The 26008-nt window shown below is 42.3% G+C and overlaps 1 protein-coding gene across 2 annotated transcripts in view; it reads right to left on the bottom strand.

Annotated features, from left to right (window-relative positions):
* MFSD4B (major facilitator superfamily domain containing 4B) overlaps positions 1–25464 on the bottom strand; it is a 323877-nt gene extending 298413 nt beyond the window's left edge. The window contains exon 1 of one of the 2 annotated variants that reach the window (XM_069607773.1): positions 24998–25464. In XM_069607773.1, the coding sequence (XP_069463874.1) occupies positions 24998–25222 (225 nt within the window). In that variant the 5' untranslated portion in view covers positions 25223–25464. The remainder of the gene's footprint in view (positions 1–24997) is intronic. The other variant, XM_069607774.1, reaches the window with a different exon arrangement.
* Between the last annotated feature and the right edge of the window lie 544 nt (positions 25465–26008).

The raw sequence follows: 26008 nt of genomic DNA, 5'->3' as shown, positions 1-26008 counted from the left end.
AAATTACACTTTGCAGACAACATTTACAATGAATTCCTCTGGAATCTGCCTGCTTTTAGCAGGTGCTAAAAAAAGGAAGCACGCTGCATAGGAATCCATTTGTTTGATGCCTGGACGAAAATCTCAAAGATTTTAAGTAATAAGCACATTAAAAAAAAAAAATAGTAAGAACGCAGAGCAGAATAGTCACATCTGCTTTGTGCTTTTTCTCCTCCTTAAACATGACTGAATATAATGATTTATTTAAAATGACCCCCTTATACGGACTTGTTATGGGTTCATGATGGAGTCCAAAGGTCTGCCTCATTTTGTCTATGCATCTGTTTTTATTCCTGTGTTTCTCCTCCTTGAACATCTGTGTTTGTTATATTGCTGGTGCCACAAATGAATGTGTTTGGTGTGCTTTAATTGAAATACTTTTGTAATTACTTGTGAGATTCCATCACGTCTGTGGATTGTGTGCCTGGCTGCATGTGAGGTTCGTCTACTCACCTTAAAAGCAGCATTTGGCTTTGTGCCTTGGCCAGGGAAACTACATTTCCCAGCAGCTCCAGGCTCCTCAAATCAGTTGATCTGGCGCACCTGCGATGGCGCATCCGAGAGAAGCCCAGTCTTCCCCAGTCATCGCCGGAATCAACGTCTTCCTCCCATAACCCCTGGCCTTCAGGTATTGTGCTTTGTAGGTATTTCTATTGCAGCTTTGCGCCTCACTTACAGCAAGCTTTGCCTTACGCAGACACTGTTTGAAACGTACCCATACCATTTTTACAAAACATATTTCTATACATCCTTCTATTTGAATTTTAGCCAGAATTGACATGCCTTATTTTATTATATAGCCCACTCACTAACTTGTTAAGAACTACCGTAGTGCTTTGTGAGAACTACGAATCCCATCAGGAGGTTAGTCTTCGCTGGTGCCCTTATTTGCATTTCTGGCGAGAGAGCACCGGGACTAGAGGGACAAGTCAGTCGGTGGCGGTCAGTTGCGCTACGGGATGCAAGGCAAATTCTGCATGGTTAAGTACATCGACCCGAGTGCTAGGAGCATTATGTCTTTGAGAAGGTCAAAGCCAGATCAGAGATTAGGACCACACAACTGGAGGAGATGGCCTCGCACGTCTGTGCACCTGCTCTGCTATTATGCGCGAGTGCCTTCTTGAGAGGGAAACAGCGGCACTAGTGCACCAATCTAGCAGCAGTAACATGCCTGTAGTGGAGGCGCTAGTGCCCCATCTAAAACCATTGGGGGGGTGGGAGAGCAACGTAGTGCTCAGCCACCAGTAATACATGCAAAGGCAGAGAATGTTAGCATTTCACAACACGTGAATGACATCCTGGTTGCAGGGACATACTAACGACTATGTTTAATAATGGTCAGGCAGAAATAAAAGTGGATGGAGACATACCTACTTAGTCCATAGACAGCCGAGTAAGCCTCACATACCCTCAGCTGCTAGACCCATGATGGGTTTAAAATGTTTGCTGCTTAATACAAGATCTCTACTTAAACATGCTTTGGATAGTCCTTCTTGACATAGATATATGTGCACTTACCAAGACCTGGAGCCATGCGGCTTCCGGCCCCTCACTTGAGCTGGCTATACCCCAGAGATATGACATCCTGTTTTGGGACAGATTAGATGGCAAAGGGGGAGGAGTTGCTTTTATCTCTAAAATTACTTTGGACATCTGGAGAATTGATTCCTTAGATCCTGATGGATGTGACAGATGCAGCAACCACTTTTAATGTGGTTCTCGTTTATAGACCTCCATCTATCATGCATGATGTTACCAACCAATTATATAATTCACCGCTTTCCTTTCTAAAAGCCTAATATTAAAGCTCTTCTTCTAGGAGACTTTAAATTACTGGTTGACTGATGGGAGTGACACACGAGCAAAGTCTCTTGATGAGGCCTTAGCAGACCTAGGGTTCGAACAATTTGTAAAGACACCTACACATGATGAAGGTAATACACTTGACTGGATGGTGGGTCATATTGTATCTCTAGCCAGTCAGGAGATCTGTGCCCATGGTCAGATCATTTCTGTATTAATTTTGTGGTTGTATGCGATAGGGCGATCGCGCACAAGTTTTTAAAACCACTGTGGTATGTAGAGCTATCACGAATCTCACCACTAATGCTATAAATCCATCGCTAACATGTCTCAGTAAGTGAATGACTCCCTTTCTGTGGATGAAATTGCGGAGAAATACCAGTGTACTCTCCAGAAGGCCATAAATGTCTTAGCCCCTTGGAAAACAAAAAATGCTATTCTGAGGCAGGCGAATTTGTGGTTCACCCCAGATCTACAAATTCTTAAGAGTGCAAAAATCAAAACTCACTATAGATGGAAAAATTCTCTTAACGAGCCTGACAAGGCATTAAGAAATGCGGCAAAAAGATTCAAGGTAGCCGTTGTCCTTGCAAAAAAAATCCTGTCTTGGTGACGGAATTAATAAGGCACAATCCCAACCTAGGGAATTGTTTGAAATTCGGAAGGAACTGGTACACCCAAGTCAGGTTACAATAGAAGGTATTACCAGGTACGCTGAATGGTGCACCTCGACTCAGGATGCCATGTTTTGTAAAACACCATTAAGAATCGCATTGAACAGGCAAAGAAACTGATGACACCCAACAATAAAATAACCATGGGGATACCCCACAAAAGCTGTGGCCATCAGAAGAACGGTCTTCAAACCAGTGACTGAATCTGAACAGACACTGGTAATAGAGAATCTGAAACCGACCAATTGTAAGAGGGATGCATGCCCTGCCATGATTATAAAAACATGTTCCCCTGTATTAATTAGCACCTTTTGCAATCGTGAATGCCTCGTTCAGTGAAAGTCATGTTCCAACTGGCATTAAGAATACTTGGATTACACCCCACCTGAAAAAGGATGGTCTTTGCCCATTGAAACCACTATTGACCCATCTCGAACTCCCCATTCCTGCTCAAAATTCTTGACCATGTAGCATGGCCCATCTTAAACTTAATAATATACTGAACAAATGGAGTCAGGTTTTAGGAATAACCATGGTACAGAGACAGCTCTTCTGGACCTTAAGTCTAGGCTACTTAGGTTTATGGACAACGGAGAGATGGCCATGCTTAAGCTTGACCCCTCGGCCTCCTTCGACTTGGTAGATCATGTACTACTGATCTCCAGGTTAAAAAGGAGGTGGCAGGGTTCCCGGCGCCACTGTATCTAAGGGAAGTGCCAGAACTAAAATCTAATGCACATAACCTCAGATTGAACAATACTACTCAACTAAGAATTCCAGCTTGTAGAATGTCACAAGTAAAAAAAAATGTTTTTAAAAAAAAAAGGGGCATTCTTTGCAGCAGCCCCCATGGCCTGGAATACAATCCCTTTGGACCTCAGAGAAGAAAGTTCAACAGCTTTGTTCAGAAAGAAACAAGACGTTCTTGTTTAGTTAGGTTGTTTACTCTAACCCTGCAAGAGGTCCTCTTTCTGATATTATTCACTCTTTTGTTGTCTGCCTACTCGGTTCCTTTCTGCGTTTGTTCGCTGTGGTTTTGTTGGTGCCCTTAAGCCTCCGGGTCAGCAGTGCGCGGTACAAAACTAATAAAGTAAAGTGAAAATGTCACAGAGTGGTAAACCAAGAGGCATAAACACATTGTGCTTTGGTTTACTGCTCCATAGACTACACAATTACCCCCGCACCCTCAACAGCCATCGCATGGTATACAAATACATCCCTCCTTTTGTATTTTAAAATCAGCACACTTGAGCAGCAATCTTTGTAAAGAAGATTTTTTTTAAAAAACAGACTTTTTAATGACAATTCCAACTACAAATAATGCTGAAAAAGATAAATATATCCAGAGTTCTCAAAATAGCAGGAGTTTGGTTTTGACCCTTGCTAAGAAGAATGTAAAAATATGGATTGCCTCAGTACAAGCCTACTCGAATGTGACCTTAACAAAACGAATACAAAAATCTATATATTTTTTTTTAAAACAGGAACATTATGCCTCATCAGCAGAGATCACATTCCCTTTTAAGAAAATGGGTTGAAAATAAGGTTTTACTCTGCGCTAATTTACAAAGGCAAAGAGAACACCATATGGAGATTTGAAGGCCACCCTACAATGACATTGCATAAGGGCACCTTCAGCCAGACCTGCTCCATAGATGCAAACCCAGTAACCCCATTCAAATTTCATGAACATGATGTTCTGTGTGGTGGAGAAGAGAGTTCTAATAAGCATCTCTAGACCACAATTTGATTAGTCACATGGGTAGATTCTATGTTTACGCATATGAGTACAATCAACGTTTGCTCTCCACTGCTTTTCAGCCACTTTAAGGACATTCTTTAGATGTAGAAAGATTATGAGAATCAATAGCCAATGCCAAACTCCGCTGCATTTTGGATACATCGAACACAAAATAAAACAAATAAAAAATCTTTTAAAAAAGGAGGGTGGACAAGTGTATATAAAAAAGCTCCTAAAATTGAAGAACGGTCTGCATGCATAAAAGTAAACAGAAGACTTCTCGCCACCAATGTTGAGGATGGAGTTTGTTCTAATCGGAGGTGTGCAATAGATGAGTTCCTAACAGAAAACCATCCTTCCCTCATCTTTCCCTCTAGAAACATGCACAGCTAACTAACAGGTTTGGCCACTTTCTGCCCCATACAATGACAGACTATAAAAATACTTTGCCTTACAGACATTAAATATATGCGGCGGAATGATGGGGCATCAATTAACCCATGAATGTCTTAAGATCACTTGACAAGTTCCAATACTGACTTCCCTTTTTTCAAACGTAGTGTTCACCACCCACCAGTGATGCTTTCTACTGCACCCTTTACCAAAGATCTAAAACCTTCTAAGCTAATCCTTAAGTCATTGCTGAGACTGAACTTCACCAATACAGTGATTGCCTGTTGAAGCTCAAAGTGAGTTTGATCAATTAAGGCAGTTTTGTCCACCAAGTGAGAATTCCCAGATGATATGAGCCAATTCTCTCGGTAAAACATCAAGTATTCAGCAGTTGTTGAGGTAGACAATCTATTTAGAGATTAACAGTGGTGCACAGCTGTAACCCTTGTTCAGCTCGTATTCTTTGGGAACATTCAACATTAGATCAAAAATATGTTCTAACACCTGTGTCGAAGGGATGATAACCCATGGGAGACCTAGTATATTTTCCCATGATGAGTTTTTCCACAGCTTTGACCTATTTACACTGTTTAAAAATACAAAAAGCAACAGTACAACTTTATACTAGGCACAATTATATGGGGGTCAAATACAATTTTCAGAACAAGGCTGCACTGTATAGTAGAATACCCCTTAGGAGAATCTGACTGCAATAGGGACACAAAGGAAACCCAAGATGCTCATGCTTGCAGTTCAGTTAAAACTATCTTTGCCAAAGTCCATTCTACGGTTGCCATTAGGGCAAAAAGCTGTAAATTACCTGGGTGAAGTTTGGGACTATATAATCACAACTGAATAAGAATGCCTCCTTTCCACGATTCTAGTTTAATTCACGATATGCAATGCCTCTCAAACAGGGAGGAGAATAAAACCGTGGTCCACCATCTAGGAAAGGCGTTCGGAAAGACTAGTTCAAGGCCATCAGGTAGGGAAGCTCTTGTATTTTTTAGTCCATTATGGTATTCTTGCGTTTATTTTAGCAGCAACATGCTCTTTCAGAGAAACACAGTGCATTGGTGCCAGAGAATAGGACACTCCATTACATGACCGACTACTAAACAAGTCACTGATGTATCGGATCCACATGGCCAAGTATACATGAAATGGGAACCGACTACACAGTCCCCAAGCCCCCTGATAAAATTCTCCATAAACTTCATGCTGTGGCTTCTCCAATTGCTTCAACATATTTTCTTTTTCTGTAACAATTTTGTTTGTATATTCACATTTCATGCTAGTTACTGTGTAGTTTCTCTTCTGCATCCTGGAGAACGCATAACCATCTTTTGAGAGAAATGTTCATTAGAGCCTAAAAGGTCACCAGCATCCCAAATAAAGAACAGCCCAACACTTTACTCCTTGGATGATTAAGAGGATTTCAGTATCCACATGATTAGTGTTCTATAGTCATTTAATAAATCAGGCTTTTTTTCAAAAGGAAAAACAGCACATGAGAAAATGGATTTTATAATCTTCCGAACTGACAAAGTATTCACTAGTCTAACCAACGCTCATTCCTTGTCATTTACAGACCACTGTAAATCTATATGATCAGTTCTGTGATTTAAGCATGGCTTGAGAGGAAAAAGAAAAGTAAAGAAAATAAGAAAATGGAATAGCAATTGGTGTATACTCTATGTAACTAGCCGGCCAATGTTCAATCATTGACCTACATACTGAAACTCAAATGTGTACACTGTGCTTCTCTGGATCTCTGCAGTGATATTTCTCGAACTCAGTTGCAGGGTCCAGCACCATGTCTTCTTAAAGCAAGCACTGACCCCTTAAATAGATTTTCCTTTACACTTGATGCATTTGCCCTCCAAAAGCAGAACACACCCTGCCCAGATCACTATTACTACATACAGCACTTCCTTGCTCCATGTGGCTAAGTCCATACTTAACACAATATCCCAAATGAAAAACAGAAAAAACTAAGAATTAAATAAGCACAGCAGTTAGAAGAAGCCTGTCCCTTCACCTCATCGGAAGAAAATCAACAGCAGGAACAGGGCGCCTTCAATGAAAGAATTAAGAATCAGAGAACGAGAGGAATGGGTAGTGCAGGATATGGGGAGGGACAAGACAAGGAGGAGGACGTACAGTGATGGAACCAGCACTAGCTTGTAAAGGATCATGGAACTGTAACTCAACAAGTATTCTTTAAATGTAATTGCTACAGCAATCATAAAGTGGACTTTTTTTGCAAGAATCCTAAGAGTTCCTATGCAGAACAAGCCCATATCGCGCCCTTTCTTCAGATTTTTTAAATTAACAAGTGGAATCAATGTATTGATACTGTACCAAGCATGATATCTTCTTTGTTTAATATATAAAAAACGCTTAACATTTGAGGAGCTGAGTAGTGTTACTCGATGGCACAGATTTGCTCTGTCGTACTGTAGCGGTTCAAACCATTTGTATCACCGTCAAAGCAAAAGGGAGTTGCATTGCAATCCCAGCTATTAGAGTGTTCAAAAGGGGCTCAGAAGATGGAACAACCTTGAGTCTCAAAGTCCCTTCTTCCCACTGGCCTGCTGGGCAGACTATATGGCTCCCCGGTGGCAGCACGGTCAGTGTAGAGTGGCCGGTAAAAGGAGATTCGGCAGATACCGCAGACACAAGTAGAGTACTGGATTCGTCTGCAAGACCCATTGTGGAACCAGGGGCACAAAGCGGGATGGGAAATACGACTAAGAGATTTTTTACTTTTCATAAAGTCGCTGGACAGCTCATCCATTCTCAGCCTTTAGCGGGAAATTGAGAGTACTGGAAGAACCCTAAAGCAGTTTAATCAATACATCTTCTGTGAAGCTTAACGCCATCTTGCTTGGAGGAGTGATTAACAAAATGAATGCCCTATCTTCGAGTAGCGACCCCACTATGGCAGAGAAAAGCAGAAAGGCAGAGAAAGAGGGCTTCTACACTAAAGGTGCATTTTATAAGAGGGTCAATTTGACAAGAGATGAGATAAAGATCAAATGACAATAGGAGAAACACTCACCTTACCATTACACGGCTACTTTCTTTAAAGCAGAATCAGAATATTATTAGCAGGGCACAAAATGTGCAATCGGCACTAGCCATTGGTATTGGACTCTTGACGAGCTTAGTTATTAGCTTTGCGCAGATACTCAGTAAGAATTAGGCATTATTTATTAAGGGGGAGAAAGGTTATTCACCTCAATAAGATATAAATGTCATCCTTGATGCCTGAAACATACAATTACAAGGAGGCCACAACTGAAACCTTTTCAAAATCTGGAAAAAAGATAAACCTACAACCATTATTAAAAAGCCAACTCAAGTTGGCTTTGTGATATATACTGTGACTGTAACCTCCTGCCTTATGTGATGTACTGCAACCTAACCTTCAGCTATGTGATATACTGCAACCATACCCTTAATCTATTTGACCGACCGTAAACTTAAGCAATGTGATTTACTGCAACGTAACCTTAAGCTATGTGATGCTCTGCACCCGTAACCTTAGCAATATGATGCACTGCAACCCTAACCGTTACTTTAAGCAATGTGATGTACTACCACAGGAACCGTATCCTTAAGCTATGTGATGTACTGTACCCGTAACCTTAGCAATGTGATAAACTGGAACCATAACCTTAAGCCATTTGATGTACTGCAATCTTAAGCAATGAATGTAACATGTATGCAACAGCGCCTAGATACTAGAGGGTTGAGTGTGCTTTACAAATGCAAAAATAAAAAAGAAATACCTTAATGCTTCGGCTACAGTCACATTTATACCCTTTATTTTAAATAAATGTCACCTTGCATTAAAAATCGTACACTTGCATCACAAGATTAAATCAAGGTTGCAGTTTGAGATCCAGCACAAACTAACCCTTTATTTTAAGATGGCGTCACTTCTACTGGCGTTTGCTCCAAGTGTGGTAATGGCAATAGTATCAGACCATTCTCCTGGGATAATAGAGCACAAATATAGTTTTGTCTACTGTGCATCCATGGTTTCTGTGGGGGGGGTAAAGAGGGGCATGATCATTATTTGCTGATATTACATACTCGTGTAGAGTAATGCTGGCACACCGGCATCTGAAGTATTGTATTACTTAATGCGATAAAAACGCGTTCTACTCCCATATCCACAACTCATTCTAGACAAGAATAATTTATGTCTTCTGATAAATTTCCCAGCAAAAGCAAATACCCCTTCTTTAAACATATAATAGCTAGGAATCTTTAATCATAAGATCACAGTACAGACTCTATGGATACATTAATTAGCAGGGAGGTGCCCAGAAGGTGAGCAATGAAACTGGGACTCCTCCGAAAGGACACCTATGTATTCACTGGGAACTATTTCAAAGACAAATGTGGTTACGGCAGATGAACTTACAATATGGAATGCCTTTAATGATACGATATGGGGAGCTTGTTAAATCATACTAGAGGTAAAGATTGTGGAATCGAACCTCTAGGAGGAGCAAAAGCAGCATGCATGTTTGCCAGAACAGACCACGATGGACAGACTTAACAAATTCAAAATACTTGGGTGATCCCTGACTACAAAAGGAGTGTTTAATAGCCGGCAATCATAATGGGATCAAAGGGATAGTGGAGGGAGGCAAATGCTTAGCTTAAAAATATGAGGGCATGTAAGAACACAAAATAATAGCAAGCCTGGTTAACCGATTACAATTCTACTCAGATAATCACAAAAAAGGGCAACTGCAAACAATTTCATATTGAATTCCAAACATTGTATTCCGAGACTAGGATACCAACTCTGCGTGAGCTACAGACACTTTGAGAAATGTCAGCTCACAAGCCTATTGGCTGAGGAAAGGGCAACGTTGGAGGGGCAGATTAGACTAAATAAGGTATCACTGCACCGAGCCAAACGAACATTGGAAATTCTCTGTGTCTTGATGGGATACCAGTGGATATGTATAACACCTCGTCAGGCTGCCTTGCACCAACCTTATGTCAACTGTTTATTCATCTTTAGGATCTGCCTTCCATGAGAGGCAATGACTGCAAATTCCAATGCTTGGCAGGGATCAAACAAAATGCAGAAGCTGCAGCCCCCATGTTTGCTTAAAATATTCATCAATACATGGGAGTGCTGCGTAAGCAAAATAATTAATGGTTCAGAAACTGGCTTCAGCAGATAAAGATATGGTTATGACAATATCAACAGGTTAAATGATGTGCTGGGAATTACTTGCAAGGATAAACATGCTGCAGCACACATGCTTTAATGCTGAAAAAGCATTTAACAGAGTCAACTGGAACCTTTTGAAGTATTCAGAGCCTTACACCGTGTAGACTTGGCTAGTGTGATCATTGTGTAGAATAATCAATACAAGGGTGCAGCAGAAATGGTCTTAGCTAATGGGATGATGTACGACGCATTCGATGTACAGAAAGCACTAGAAAGGATACTCACCTCACCTTTCTTGTTCAATATTGCAGCTGAACTTCTTGCAAACTCCATAAGGCAAGGCCAGGTGGTGAAAGGAGTCGTATGTGGCGGTGGATAACAGAAGATCATGACAAATGCGGATGAAATGGGCCGTATTGATATCTGATCCGCAAAAGTATTGTGGCACTGAAGAAACAATCTTCAATGAAGTTGGAAGATTGTTGGGCTATAATGTGTACGATCTAAAACGGAGGTCCTACCTCGAATGCCCAATTGTCACAAATATGATTTTGAGGTATGAAATTGTAAATGGTCAGAGCGGGGAGTTCAATAACTGCATATACACGTGGTCCAAGACCTAAAGAAACTAATAGAACCAAATGTAAATAAAACTGTCGAGGCCACTGAGGACAGTGGGAAATAGTGGTTTATTCTAGTGGGTATTTGAGCTAAAATAAATATAATTAAAATTACTCTCTCAGAAGGGACTTTCAATGACTGCCCCTGACATTCGGCAAGCGTCTCTTTAGAAATATGGGCAAAGGACTCCAGACATTTTTGGGGGAGTGCACGGAAAGCCCCCCAAAAATCTGACACTAAATTCTTGTATGTATTATTAGGCATGACCAATCTGTATACCCTGACCTACAAAGATACAACAAAGGGTTTATACTTGGAAAGGACTCTCATCGGATGGACCCTGGTAAACAAGAGACCCATTTAGGAGGGCAAGGAGTCCTACTAAATTTTGACATTCAAATAAGCAAACTCTACTCGCTGCACAGACTGCAGGGTACTTTATGCCCCCACCCCACTATTAAAGTCACACAAAAAAATACTCACTTCTTGGTTGAAGGACAAGAACAAATAATCTGATTACAGGAGGAAGTCTTGTTGCAAACCAACCTATTGGAAAGAGTTGAGACTCTAGGAACGGAATGAGAGCAAGGTATCCATGTAGGTAAACAGGAGCGGACTAGGTACAACTCCATCTCCAATCTTCCTCCCACCCCTGCTTCTTGCCCATTGGTCTGAAGTGATGTTCACGTGCAGCTCTTTATAAAACCCCAGTACAAAATAAAATAAATGAAAAAAGGGCAGGGTGCAATCAGGGTCTCTTTTTCTGCAGTAACAAAATACCTGGGCTGAGTCCGAAACACAGCCAGGAAGACTACTGCATGGGGCCCAGGGTTCTCAGCTTGAAGTGCTGTGTACCGTCAATAGGGCACCGACAGCACAAGATAGGATATATTGGTACATAGAGGGGAAAAGTATTGTAGTATTTGCTAATTTTCTGGTGGTTTCATCAACGTATTCTCCGACACTCTGTTGTGCCCATTGCATGACAAAGCTCTCAGACTGTTAAACCACCCATCATCTTAGACAGCTGTGTTGTACATTAACATTAAGTGCTTTCAATTAGCTTACCTGTGCACAGCCCGCATGGGAACCCAAAAATGGCTCGAACACTTGGGGAAGCGGGGGTAAAGGAAAAACGGCTTCCCATTGGAACTAAAGGTCTTAATAGTGAAGCCCATTTCTAAAATATATGGTGTTTTGGTAGCATTCATGCAGACACACCGGGGAAGCTCAGAGAAACATAGGAGATAGATGTCGGGTAACAAAGATATAGGAGTGAGGCAATGATGTGCACAAAATAAGTGGTGATGTGTGCCAAACTAGGACTGGAATAACTTACATAGGAGCTACTAAACAAGGATAAGACAGTAAAAGATGGGTTGGAACCAGGGCTCGGCGATATGGAGCAAAAGTTAAATCTCGAGATTTTTTAGCTGGATGTTAACTTACATCTCAATATTGTTTATGCAGGTTAAATGCTCAAGCAGCCAAATCCCAGGCAAGATGTCACAAACACATTTATTTATGAGACACTGATTAAAATAAAGGGTTCCCGTTTGAGAATACACACAGCTGTGTAAATATCAAAATGTAAATAAAAAAGTATTGTCCAATCTTATATCGGTTTTGAAAATATATTGATATATCTCTAAAGCTCGATATATCGCCAGCCCTAGTTGGAGGGATACACCAACTGTAGGTGGTGTAGTGAGGAGGAGCACACACTTTTGCATATAATGTGGAGTTGTGAATCAGTACAGAGATACTAGCGCGGGATAATGGAAATGCTTGGCACTGTTAAGCTGCAATGTGATGATAGGGCCAAAGAATGCTCCCTTAGGCATACTGTGGGCGAGTTTGCATTTACATGGTACACTAAGATATTTGTAGGACTGACGCGGATGATCGCAAGGAGGCCACAGCAGGAAAGTGGAAGGAACGGATCTCACCCAGTGTGGAGGTAGAGGTTAGCAAAATGGACAGTTGAAAGCTTTACGAAAATAAAAAGGATCATCATATACATTTGAAAAGACATGGGAAAACTGGTGGGACCACCTTATTCTGTGATGACTGCTTTGTAGACAGATCTGAGCTGGTTCAGGAAGGAAGGAAAATCATGATTGATGTAAGGTTTATGGTTATGATGTATGTAATCAAAACAAAAACATGGCATTTCACGGCGAAACTGCCTGCGTTATAAAACACAAATATACTGAAACAAATGGAAATATGTACAGTAGCCAAATTACTCAACTGAGTATTTAATAAACACAGGTACAAGTAATCCCCATGAGGAGGGAAGTGGATCGGGATTGGCAAAAGGTCGAGACCCAAGCAAGTCGCTAAAAGCCCACCAAGACAGGTCAACAACTCTTACTTCATCCGAGACTGGCCCACTGAATGAGCACAGATCTTCCTCCCTTAAACTTCTACGGCCGTCACATGAAAAGACTGCTTGTGCACAGCGAAAGACACTACGATTGGCATGACAGCAAGATTCTAGACAGAGACCAGATTTTCAGAGAGACCAGATTTTCACTGACCGCGTAGGTGTCCTTCCCCTCCAGCTGACAGACCCTCAGCTTTTCCTTGCTCTGTCTTTTTCCAGTCAGGTATCTGGTCTGGTCTTGTTAATTGCCCTAATCCCTAGTGTGCCACACAAACAACAGTCAATGAAACAGCAAGCGGTCCACAACGTCAGAGCAGTGCATTTATTTATTCAGCAACTGTTAGGCGATTACACAACTGAATAGTGTTTCAAAGCACCACAAGGCTAATTGGGAAGGGAACAATAGCAAACGGTAAAATACAGTCATGGTCCTACTAGGCCTTGTGGTATTCGGGCGTGCAGGTGCAGTGAGGAGAAGTGCATTATAAAGGGAGGGCAGTGGGACAGAGGAGTGGCAAATGCTGTTGCAGCGCCCGGGAGGGAAGTGCTAAGAGGAACCAAAGGGGAGAACCTCAGGCTAAATGCCAGTGCAGGTGACTCCCAAGAGTGGGATGCAGATCCGCCACGCAGGGGCCCGCAAGGGCAGTGCAGTTGAGGGTCGGAGGGGAGTGCTGGCATCGACTGGGAAGAAAGGCCTGGAGTCCTGTGAGATTCATGAGGATCATGCCACCAGTCACAGCGGCAGTGGGGTGATTAGCAAGTCTTGAGTGGGGTGCTAAGGCAGGGGGCAGGGACCCACTCAGGGAAAATCAGGACCACTCCACATCCAGGCCTGTTGGGTCTGGGTTTGGAAAGGATTTTGTTGCCCTCAGGAAGGAGTGTCAAGAGCAGTGAGAGCAAGGAGGTCTGGGTCAAAGTCTTCAGAAAGGAGACAGATGTCAGGAGTGTTTGACAGCAGAGGGAGCATTCAGAGTGGCCAAGTGAAGCTGGTTACCACCTTTGAAGGTTTTACGGGGGGTACAGGGGTGTGGTACTCCCATCAGTGGTGGTGGGGGAGGAGGAAGGAGTGGCAGGAGAAGGGAGGAAGTTTATGATAGACAGGGCAGGCGCCGGTCGAGATGGAGGAGAGTAGGTTGAGAACCGTGGGCCAGGATAGTGCCATTGTAATAGACATTAATGATGCACCTAGAGGATGAGAAGCATGCCAGGAGTACTTCGCCCCCAGTGCCACCATTAATGGGAGAGGAGAAAGGGGAAAGAGCAGAGAACTAATGGGGGATCCATAGGTCAGGAGAGGGGCAGAGAAGAGGAGGTCCATAATAGTCTGCCTGGAGGTGGCATTGACATAAGTGTCAGCAATAGGTAGGCCTGGATTAGAGCGCTAGAGAGCATTTTTCATATTTTCTCTTCCAGACTTCATGAGAGAGGTAGGATATGTGCACAGATTTAAAAGCACACTGAAATTCGAAATCCGCAAAAAATATAAAAATAAAAATTTATTTTTTTTAAAAAAATCACTAAATACAGCACCATTGCAGGATGCACAGATTTAAGAAGCACCTAAATAAATTCGAAATTCTCCAAAATCACTAAATTCAGCACAAAAACAGAGGATGCACAGATTGAAAAGAACACTTAAGGAATTTTTGAGAAGGCACTAACAAACAGCGGCAAGCAAGCAATATGTGGGTGTAAGGCAGATACATATATCAAGTGGACAAGAAGTTACAGTTTGCAGATAGGCTAGAGGTGAAAGGAAGGCAAGAGTCAGCAGCTAACAGGTAGAGGGTTCTTACTGGGGCAGTGTAGAAGCAGTTTTTTCATGGTCCCTAAATGCAGATGTAACTGTACGTCTATTCATTAAGCAGCCTGTGGTGAGGAGAAGTTTCAGGAGCGGTGGCATGAAGAGGGGCTCCCCAAGGTCTAGACAGGGGCCTTTGTGAAGGTGCAGGGTGACTCTTGATAGGCCTCAGATAACATGGGTAGCCAATCAGGAGCGAGTTGGTAGCTCCATGGCAACCGTTGGAGGCACTCCATTGCCGATGAAGAGGGCTGCCATTTCCGAAATGGTGGATTGAACAGAGGCAGGTCTACTCTCACACGTGTAGACAGTGATCGGCCACGTGGAAAAGCATCTCAGTGAACAGCGCTTCCTGGTGGTTCACCGCCAGCATCAATGATGCAGTCTGTAGTTAAAGCATGCACCCAAGCACACAACAGCTCAAATGGGCTTACCTGCCGGGGCGTGATCCCCAGAGTATGCAGGCCCGATGTGTAGTTGTCGGACTGAAAGGGGGTGGAGGGCAGGTCGACGACCTCCCCGTTCGAGAGAAGCAGCAGGAAGAAGGAACAGGAAGCATGAAAATAAAAACTTTGCAGACTGCTAAAGGGAGTTAAATATAAAAACAGAGCTCACAATGTGCACAATTGAGTCTTGGCAAGTAAGAAGTGGTGTGCTTTATGTATGTGGTCGTATGAGACCAGTCTTGAAGGTGTCTGGGAATTACCCTTCTGTGAGGAAGGCATTAATGATGCCTTTGAACACATTGAGTGCCGGGCCCATAATTGTTTAATGGTGGAGGCCGGGATTATACTGTCATTGTAGGGAGTAGATTTGAGGGAGGCAATCTTTTTAGGTCTAGGGGAGAGTGAGGAGCGAATAGAGTCCAGAAGGGCAGTGTGCATGCCAGGCTGCAGGAGCCGATAATGCTATGGAAGTTTTATTCGATGATCAGAGATTTCAGATAGACTTCAGTCCATTTTTGAAGTTGCAAAGAAAGTTTTTAAACATTTCATATGCAAGTGTGTGCTTCAAAAAAATGTTTTAAAAGTTGTGTAAGTAGTAACAAATGAAAAACCCTTGTAAAGGGTTTGTCATTTTGCGAGTGCAAAATCAGATCAGTTAATCACTAAATTGTCTTCATTGTTTGCTTTCTCACTGTATTTTTTCTTCTGGCCTTGTCGGACCCGATATACAACCTCACTGCGAGTTTGGTAGTACCCCGGCAGTAATACCATCAAGATACCACTATACAGTATTACTGTTACCACCACTTGGTCCGGCAGCATTACCACTGAATTACAAATGGTGGTAGGCGGTGTTAGTCCCCATTAATTGGAGTCCATATGACTTCATGGAGATTCAGTGGTATTGCCACCAGCGGTAGTAACGCCGATTTCGCTGTTTTGGGGGGGTAAAATGGAGGAATTACCTCCTGCTGGAGGTGTTTCTTCTGCCTTACTTCAAACATGTAGTTCGGCAGTGTCGTAGTGCAGTGTTTACTGATCTTTCATTTAATTCTAAACTAGAAATTGTCTGAGGACAGGTACTTAATTGTGACATCATTTTACTCCAAGATGGTCTAGATTGATAAGATTCTTTCCAATTGTAAATATTAAACTTGTTATATTAAAGTAATGTGTCTAAATGTGTGTATTTTCTTAAGAATGCAGTTTTTTTTTTATTGTTTCAATTTAAGATGAATACCTTCTGAGGTCGAAGCTAGTTGATTTTTAGAGAGCGATTGGGATACAAATCAGGAAGATTTGGACCTACTTCTAGTTATTTCAGTAAGGTTTATTAAAACAATTTCTATACTCTGATTTGCGTTTTTATGTGTGATGCAGGGCGTGGGGAGCCCTCACTCTCCTGATGAACACATGAAGTGCCGCCCACCAATATTTATATATTTACCTTGATAATCTGCAGCCACTCATCGCCTCTGTTGCTTTCTATAGGAGGTTGCCACATAATGAAGAGAAGATTAATCTAAACAGTCCTCACGAACCAAAGACTTTCGCAAAATAAATATGTATTTGCTTGCCAAATAAACATCTCCAAAAGGTGATCAATCATCACAGATCTGTTTTACACCTGCATATAGCTCTTGATGAAGGGCAGTGAATTTGCTTGGAGATTAATGAAATTCAAGATGTGGCTAATATAACGCAACAATGTAGTGGTCTCAGTATCCGATCGGTCTGGAGATTGGCCGATCCAAATCTGTTGAGGAAAAGGGAGCAGGGAGAAGATAAGAGGAAGAGAAGTTGATGAAAATCCACAAACGTAGAGGTAGGATGATGTATAAGGGGAAAATGAATGTTTTGTGATGCTTTGGGTCTACGTTCATTAAGGAAGAACATAGATAAACTGGACTATGTATAACATGTTTAGAGTAGTTAAAGCAGAATTTTGGCTGCATGATGGACTCCAGATATGTTCCAGCCGCACAGATAAATGGTGGTGACGTTTTGACCCGATATTAGCTTTTAAACGTTTCCACAGTGCAAACTCTGGCACAGAAATGTAGTGCTGCCAAGCTTGCAGGCCACATGTGGGCCAGTTTAAAGAAAGGTGAATGTAGTTGGAGAGCAAAGGAGTAGGACAGGCTGTTGTGTATTTCTTGACAAGTTATAGGATAAACTGAAGCTTGGCACTCATAAAAAAAGAAGGAGGTGGTCAATAGTATGATATCCTGACAACATATTGTCTAAGAGTGCAGGTGCAGCACAGTTCAGGGTTACTGTGCAGCAAAGACGCATATTACATGACTTACCACAAAAAGATATGACATTCCTGTTAATTGTACAGAGCATTATATCACAGCAAAGCCACCTCACAGCATTAAGGGGCCGGTGGGAATCATTCAGGCTGCAAGCCAAGAAAGGAGTCGGGAGCGAGTCAGTCTGCGTCAGTCCCTACCTTTTTTGTGTGAGAGGAGCTGCAGCAACGTTTTCCTTCTTCTTAGCTGTTTTGCTACCAAAGACCTTGTGTGCACTGTCACTTTAATTTCCTGCCTTCAAAACAGGAAGGAGAGCGTGGAGCGCGCGCGGAGTCGGGAGCGAGTCAGTCTGCGTCAGTCCGCGTTAGTTTGAGCGGACTCGACATGACTGCAACAACAGCGGAACCCACTCACGACGGCCCCGCAACAAGGCGGAAAACCTTGCATCAACGGAGAATGCAAAATCCTTGGGTTGCTCTTAAAGCAGACAAACCCACAACGCCATCGCCACTCAAGGTAAGCGCTGTGTACTGCAAAAACAAGAGCGCTACAGATTTGACTCTCGAGCCAAATACACCAGCCGAGCCAGTGCCCGCGTTGGAATTGGAGGCAGTGCGCTCGTGTAGCGAGGGTATTGCCAACGAAACGCCGACGTTTTTAACATCCCAAGTTCTCGGTGACTCCAGCGAGTCACATAACATAGTTACCAGTAATGACAACTCAATAGGTCACTCAGATAAACACATGACATTAACAAGTTCTTTAGACTGCCGGCCAGCTATTGTAGTACCTCTGTTAGCCGAAAATACATTAAACATGATTGCGTCAAACAGTACGCGATTCTGCGACTCTACTCCAACTCTGCTTAATGAAAGTGAAGAACAGCAACTTAAACTTTCGAATCTGGAAAGTCTATCTGTCGCTGCTGTCGAGTCTCTCCCTGTGACGAGTCAGGCTGTGGGTGCGAGCTCCTCTTTACTACTTCAACCAGAATCCGCTGATGCCTTTTACTCGCCTCTCGAGTTTACGGAGTTTACGGATGCGGAGATTTTGGAGGCATCCCAAACTGAAGAGTCAAATGTCAATGATTGCTATCACGAACGTCAATCAGCTCATAATGTTCATCAATTGTTAGTTGACGCGCAAACAGGGCCCTCATTAATATCTACTGAACGCGCAGCTAACATAGGTCCTGCGGCCAGCCACTCGAAGATTATGGAACCTATGTCTCACGAGTGCGTGCTAACAACGCCGCAGCACCTTATGCACACTAGAACAAATCGACCAATATATTCCTGTCAAATCGCTCCGGAAACGAACTCTTTAACATCACAACAAATGTCCCGCAAATTGGCGGGAATTAAACAGACTTTCTCAATAGAGCAAACAGGGCTGGAGTCGTCCCGTAGAAGTGCTCTACTGAAGGAAAACACAATTAATTCAGATGGTTCTCCTTTATTGAATAAAACCGTGAAATACACCTTAGACCCAACGGAAGCAGGAATTGCGCCGCTCCAAGTGAGTACGGTGCAGAAAGGTCGGAACATCAAAGCAGGCTCACTTCGGCACAAAACCTCTATATCAAAAATGGCAAATAAATCAAATATCGAACATGAGCAACCGGGAGATGTGATTGGTGAAATAGGGGAAAAGAACATCATGCAAAATTGTGAAGCACATTCGGACTCACTAAACTGTTCACTGCAAAGTAGAGATGAAACTAAGGATACTCAAGTGAAACCAAGTCTTTCTTCTGCTGCGGCTATACAGATCTATAACAACGTTTTAGCTGCCTCTAGCACTGCTTTGCTCCCATTTTCAAAGATGTACGAATCCTTACATGAAACTATAAAAGATCAATCCTCCCTAATTGTCAGCCTAAAGGAAAAGATGGATAAGTTTGAAGTAACAACAACTTTCCTTCAAAATCAACTCTTACGTGAGGCTGATAATACGATAAGATGGCAAGAAAGGTTAAGTGATCTTGCTGCCAGACACCATTGTCAAAATGATACCTTAACTGAAGGTCTACTAGACGCTGTAAAGTGGATGCGTCACTTTGACTTTTCAACCAATCTAGGCCCGTTATCAAGTTGTCGCTACTTCAAACCGGAAACTGCCAAAAAAAACAACGAGCAACTCGACACTCACTGCAATAATCAAAGTGGAAAATCAATACAGGATTCTTCCCACAAAGCAGATTCACCATCAAAACAAGATGTGGAGCAAAATCCTTGCATAAAAATTTGTTCAAATTCAATGGACTTGCCAGCCTCAGCAAACGAGGAGGCCAAATCTGACACCCAAAGATCTACAAATGTGACCTCAAATCTACCATCAAAATCAACCTCATTTGGAATCTTCGATGGAGCTGCCAAATCTAGCTCTCTGAAGCCAGCACCTAATTCCAAATCCTCTTTAAGAAACGATAAAAACTTGGAAGTAGCGCAACCTAGCAAGCGACCTCAGAATGCCACAAAACCACGAATCTCCATAACGAAAAGGAAATACATCAGAAATACAACTCAAAAAACCGATTTAGGTTTGTCCAGCGATACGGTGATAACCAAAAAAGATAATCTCCCACACACTGAAAGATCTCACAATGTGTTGTCAGCCAATTGTGGTTTTCAACCTCCGTCAAAAAAACGTTTTCGAGCTGATGCCGAAATGAGCAAGCTGAATGAGTCCATCACCGACCTTTGTGACCTTTCAACTTACTCAGATGATTTGGAAGAAAATTTGACGGGAAAACAAAACGAAGTTTGTGCGCAGGTTAGTGACAATCGACAACGATCGAATGAAGTAGATGCGCTAAAAGGAAACCACACTATACCCTCTACGAAATCTACAAAGACAAATCCAAGGAGAAGCGAAGAAAACAGTTTTCTTCTTACTTCAAAGTTAAACCCGAAACAAACATCGTTTCAGAAAAAGAATTCCACTCATCATCTTATTCGTGACCACTCGGATCCAAGTGAGCATCATAATCAGTCAGCTTGTAAAATACGACTGCAAAATCTTCACGTAGATGACGAAGAACTAAACCTGAACCGTCACAACGTAATGAAACTTTTCAATTGCATTCCGTCACTCCGTACTATTGTATCCGATGACATTAAAATCGTCGAGTATCCCACAGAAAAATGTTGTGATCAAGTGCTGCTACATATTGTTTCATCTTCAGTAAGAAACACCATCATGAAAGCCGCAGACGAACTCCTAGTATTCGGCTTTGATATCTCCCTCGAACTTAATGATGTTAATATAAACAGAGGACTTCAATCCAAAACTTATAATTCTTCGTTTAAACAAGATGAAAGACGCGCCATGATACGTACATCTCTGCAAGTGGGTAGAAATACTCGTGACAGAACCAACAAGTCCTTTTCCCACTTCAAACGTCTGGATAACATTCCAAACTTCGTTGACTCGAGACATTAGCAAATACAGATCTCAAATGAAACTCAGTGCGTCTTCCTATCTTGGAATACTAGAGGTTTTAATCACCTTTTTAATAATGCTTGGGTAGTTACCGACTCGCCTTTTGTCATCAGTCTACAGGAGACCTGGTTGAGCGAAGTACCTTCATGTGATGGATATGTAACGCTTTTGAATCCGGCCATAAAGAACCCAATAGGCAGACCATCTTCTGGCCTACTAATGTTGATAAAAATCACTCCATGGTGGTCAATTACTGAGTCTTTCTGCCCAAACCCCTTTGTCCAAAGTGTTATCTTACAGACTGCAGATGTCAACATTCAGACGAGGAAACATCTTCTCATTTTAAACGGATATTGGAATCCGACACAAATCAGCAGCAAGAAATTTGTAAATTCTGTTATTACTCAAATTGACAATGCTCAAATAACATATACAAATCTCTCCATCATATTCAGTGGAGACCTGAACTGCTCCTGGTTCAAATTAGAACAATCTTCAATGACATTTAAACTTATATCCAACGACGATGAACCAGTGAGAAGTCATATGTGGAGAAGTGCTTTGAATATTCGTGGCTGCCAAATGGTAAATGGAAGGGTGAAAGGTGATCAACCGCCCCGTCATACCTGGGCTAATAACAAATCACGATCAATTATCGATTACTTTTGGGTCTCCCAAAACTTGTTCGAAAATGATCCCTCCCTAGAAATATGTGAAATGAAAAATAGTGACCACGATCTTCTTCGATTTTCATGCAGGTGTGAATGGTCTAAACAAACAAATAACCATTCCATTCCCTTGACAGTAAATGCAGGAGGAAACCGAATACGAATCAATGGCTCTCAAGTAAATTTCTTGACTAAACAATTAGAAAACTCATGTGAGTCTCTGACAGTTGACTACGTGCCGCTGTTATCAAATTTTCGATCTTCAAAATTTAGACACAAAGCATCAAATAATTCTTATAAGCACTATACCACCATGCTTATTTCAAATGCCAAGAAACAGATGCACAGAGATATTAGAGCTTTAAAAAGGTCACCTTTCCCGATCTGCGGAGGGAAGTCCCTAAAAGTTGCAATAAGGTTGAGGAGGCAAACATATCGCAACTGGCTTCGATCGCAGAAAATAATCATCGATCAAGACAGAGCGGAAACACTTATGAAACATCTAATTACTTTAAACACCTATGAGACTTGGAAAATACTAAACTCAGGAAATCAACAACGTCATCCTTTAATAACACATGAAATCGATGCTGCAACGTGGGAAGCCCATTTCTCAAACATGTTTTGTAAACCAACAAAGGAACCAATATCAACTTTACAATGTACTGTTACAAACTGGGACTTACACATCACGTCAATTGACATAGAAGATGCAATACATAGACTAAAAAATTCTAATGCGATGGGTCCTGATATGATTTCAAACGTGATGTTAAAAAGAAATGCTCCTGAATGGGCAGTCTTCATTGAGACACTTTTCATGCAATTGTCCAATAAAATGGTGATCCCGAAATCTTGGCAAAACGCTATTGTGGTGCCGATACACAAAAAGGGCAGTCGGGTCGGGCGGATCCAGACAACTATCGCCCAATTGCCCTTTTGGACACGATTGGGAACATTTTTGCTTCTTTCCTACGCCTAAAACTGGCAAACTGGGCTACGAGAAATCAAATCACTGACATTCGTCAAACAGGATTCACAAAAGGAGTTGGAGTCGAGGTAAACCTCGTGATATTAAACATCTTAAAACTCGAAACCTTAAGAGCAAAGAAAAAAATCCACTTTGCCTTCATTGATTTACGCGGAGCGTTTGACAATGTGAATCGTGGTTTGTTATGGAAGAAGCTGATTGCCTGGAACTGTCCTCAAGAGCTGACCGCACCTATTATTGCGTTACATTCCGACACCTCAATTAGAGTGCGGCTGAACACCCAGGGCGAACTGTCAAAACCCGTATGCACCAATAAAGGTGTAAAACAGGGGTGCCCTCTAGCAGCTGAACTTTTTAAACTGTTTATTTCCGATCTCCCCAAACATTTATCGTCAGCACGTTCCTTCGCTCCGAAAATAAATGACACACAAATTCAGTGCGTCGTGTATGCAGACGATGTTGTTTTGATTGATTCAACTGAGATCGGGTTACAAAGACTCTTAAACAAGTTACAAGAGTACTTGGATTTGAACGATTTACATCTGAACTCTGGAAAAACCAAAATAATGACCATCGGAGCGGGTGGCTCTAAAAAGCAAAAGCTATTTAAGTGGTACATAAATGGGATTCCCTTAAACACCACAAATTCCATAAAATACCTAGGAATAATGTTTAATTCTTCGATAAACGAACAGCACTGGAAAGCGGATCTTGTTAACAAGATGACTCAATTGAGTATTCAAGCAAACAAAATCTACAACTCATTTGGTAAATTCAGCCTAAAACCAATTCTAATGTTCTATCTTCAAAAAGTGGTTCCAGTAATCACTTTTGGTTCGGAGGCCGGGTGGAATCTTGACATGAAGATTTGGCAGAAGCTAGAGGGCTTATTTTGGCGTCGTGTGCTGAAACTTCCATCTTATATATCAACGATCCAACTAAATTATGAGCTGTCACTAAACCCCCTGTACACACATGTCATGTGGAAGTCATTAATGATCTTGCGCAAAATGAACTTGACCCCAAGGGCCCCCGCGTACAATCTCTTTGAAGTTAAATCTGATCAAATACAATCTGGCCTTCTACAAGAATGGAGACAATTGATGGCTGAACAACTGATTCGAGCAGGCATATTGCAAGAAGATCTGATTTTACTTCCCCAATGGGCTAAAAAGAAATTCGAGCAATGGAGTTGGATCAAGAACTATGATCAACGTGCCTTAATGCCAACCACGCTGAAATCTGATCTAGTAGTTCATAAATTAAATGTCCCTAGTCGATACCTGACAAAATGTCCATCAAGACACCACCGTACCCAGTTCCTGCGACTTCGTTTGAACGCTATTCCGACCAAAGCAATGCAAGTTTGTCGTCACATGAGAGAAACGACCGACAATCTCTGTCGCTTCTGCAAGCTCGAGATTGAAACCACAGAACATCTACTGTCGAGGTGTACGGCGCTGGTTGATCGGAGGATGCAACATCTAAGTGGTTTTTCCCCCGAGACATCAAATAATCATCATTGGTGGCAATATGCAGCATCTGGCCATAACGTCAAATTGACATATGGGGTAGTGAACTTTCTAGACTCTTTGAAATTACATGAAAACTAAAGGATCACCTTAAGTTTAGTTTCAATAACTAGAAATGTGACTGGTGAAGTGTCTTTCCTACTCGTTGGATAATCTTATTTATATAGTGGATTGTTTATAGATCAATGTAATAAAAGCACGGAGACCTGTCTGTTTACACACAGGTCTATCGAGCTGAAATTAAAAAAAAATAAATAAAAAAAAAATAAAACAAGGTAATTCATCAACTGCAATTTGAATTATGACACATATTCTCCATTATAATCTATGCACCATACAGCTGCCTCTTCGAACAAAAATACTTTACGTGTGTGGCACTGAATTCATTCCTGTTCCTTGTAATATATTCACTGTGTGATCCAATATGTGTTGTATGGATAGACAACTGCAACAAATGGGAGCGATTGTGCGCCCAAAAAGGACTTACCATTTGTCAATTATCCTTCTGCGCTTGAAAACTATAAACTGCAACACATTCATGGAATTGTATTGACATGTAGACAAGTTGTCACACCTCCAGGTCCAAACAACATCCTGAAGTGTGCCCATGCGTTTCGTCAGCCAGCCCAGAAACAAACACACGTGGGAGTACTTTCCTTATGCTATGAGCGACAATTACACATCATCACAGCGTCAACGATTGGAACAATGTTTGCCCAGATGCTCTTGCCTAACTGCAAGTGTTCGGTACGATACCGACCTACCCACGTGTAGAACACTAAAAGCGTGCCAATGTATGATGCACACTAAAAGTGTGGCATAGGTCAGGTCATATATCTTTCGGTGGCTCTGCAGATTTCAGGATCCAGGTTACCCGAAATGTTCCATCTAGCACACCGCCCTAATGCAAAGCACCATCCCTATCGCTTCGACGATGGAAACGGCATTATTGCCCCATCTTTGCACCTCTCCCCCGAAAGGATCTTATTCTTACCAGACCCATGAAGGCTGCGCACATTACAACCGTCAGGCACCAGCGCTCGCCGTTCCGCCGCCTCCTCGCTCGGCTGAGAAGCCGTCCCCTGCCCGCCGTAGCCTTGTCAAAGAGTGTGTCTTCGTCCTGCTCAGGTAAAAGCGCCTCAGCCCCGGTCCCGCCTCCATCCTCTCCCGGAGCCGACTCCGGGGCGAAGCGCACCTGCTTTTTGCTGCCTGCAGGCATGGCGCCCTAGGGAGCAGAAGAGCGGCCGAGCCTTCTCGGACTCGGCGACAGGGGATGGCCTTGGTAGCCGGCCCCACCGATTCTCAAGCAAGGACTTGCACAACTGTACAAAGTAACGCCAGCCCCGCCGCCTTACAGGTGTTCGTCAAACATGTGCCGCGACTGCTGTTGCCCGCGCACATCGAAGCTGTCATCCTCCTCCTGTCACCAAGACCAGTCTGGCAGCCCCGCCCACAGCGGAAGAGCAACAGTCGTGGCGAAGAGCCACTGGCCAATCGCTGCGCCGCACATGCCATCTGAGCGAAATAGACATGGATGAAATACCTCACGGTGCTATTTACCAAACAACTAGGGCGTTCAAATATAAAGAGGGCAACTGCAACAAACAAAAAAAACCCAAAAAACTTCAACCCTCTCCTTTGTGATCATGTTCAGTGTTACGCAGAAAGGAAATGTGAGACTTATTCCCGCCATCCTCCTTGACATTATTTATTTTCCTTTTCAGTTTACAATTTGCCAGATGCTGAAATTTGACCGCAAATCTCTCCAAAACGGATATAAATGTCGCTGTAGCATTGAAGATACTTGGGAACCGCAAATTAAATCCAATGGTAAATCCTAATCTCTTGTAGAAAGTATACAGTACATATAGGACCAACGAGTATCCGAACATCCAGGTAACTGCAGGGCTGTCAAGTTTTCAGTTCGCTTATGTGTGACATTTACATGTTGCCAATGTGTTTATGGGTGACATTGACATGTTCTCTGTGTGACAGTCTGAGTGAC

Source organism: Ambystoma mexicanum, chromosome 4q (genome assembly GCF_040938575.1).
Source record: "Ambystoma mexicanum isolate Mex_15411 chromosome 4q, UKY_AmexF1_1, whole genome shotgun sequence".
Taxonomy (NCBI): domain Eukaryota; kingdom Metazoa; phylum Chordata; class Amphibia; order Caudata; family Ambystomatidae; genus Ambystoma; species Ambystoma mexicanum.
Note: the sequence above shows the minus strand (reverse complement) of the source record. Positions and strands in the feature narration are given on the sequence as shown.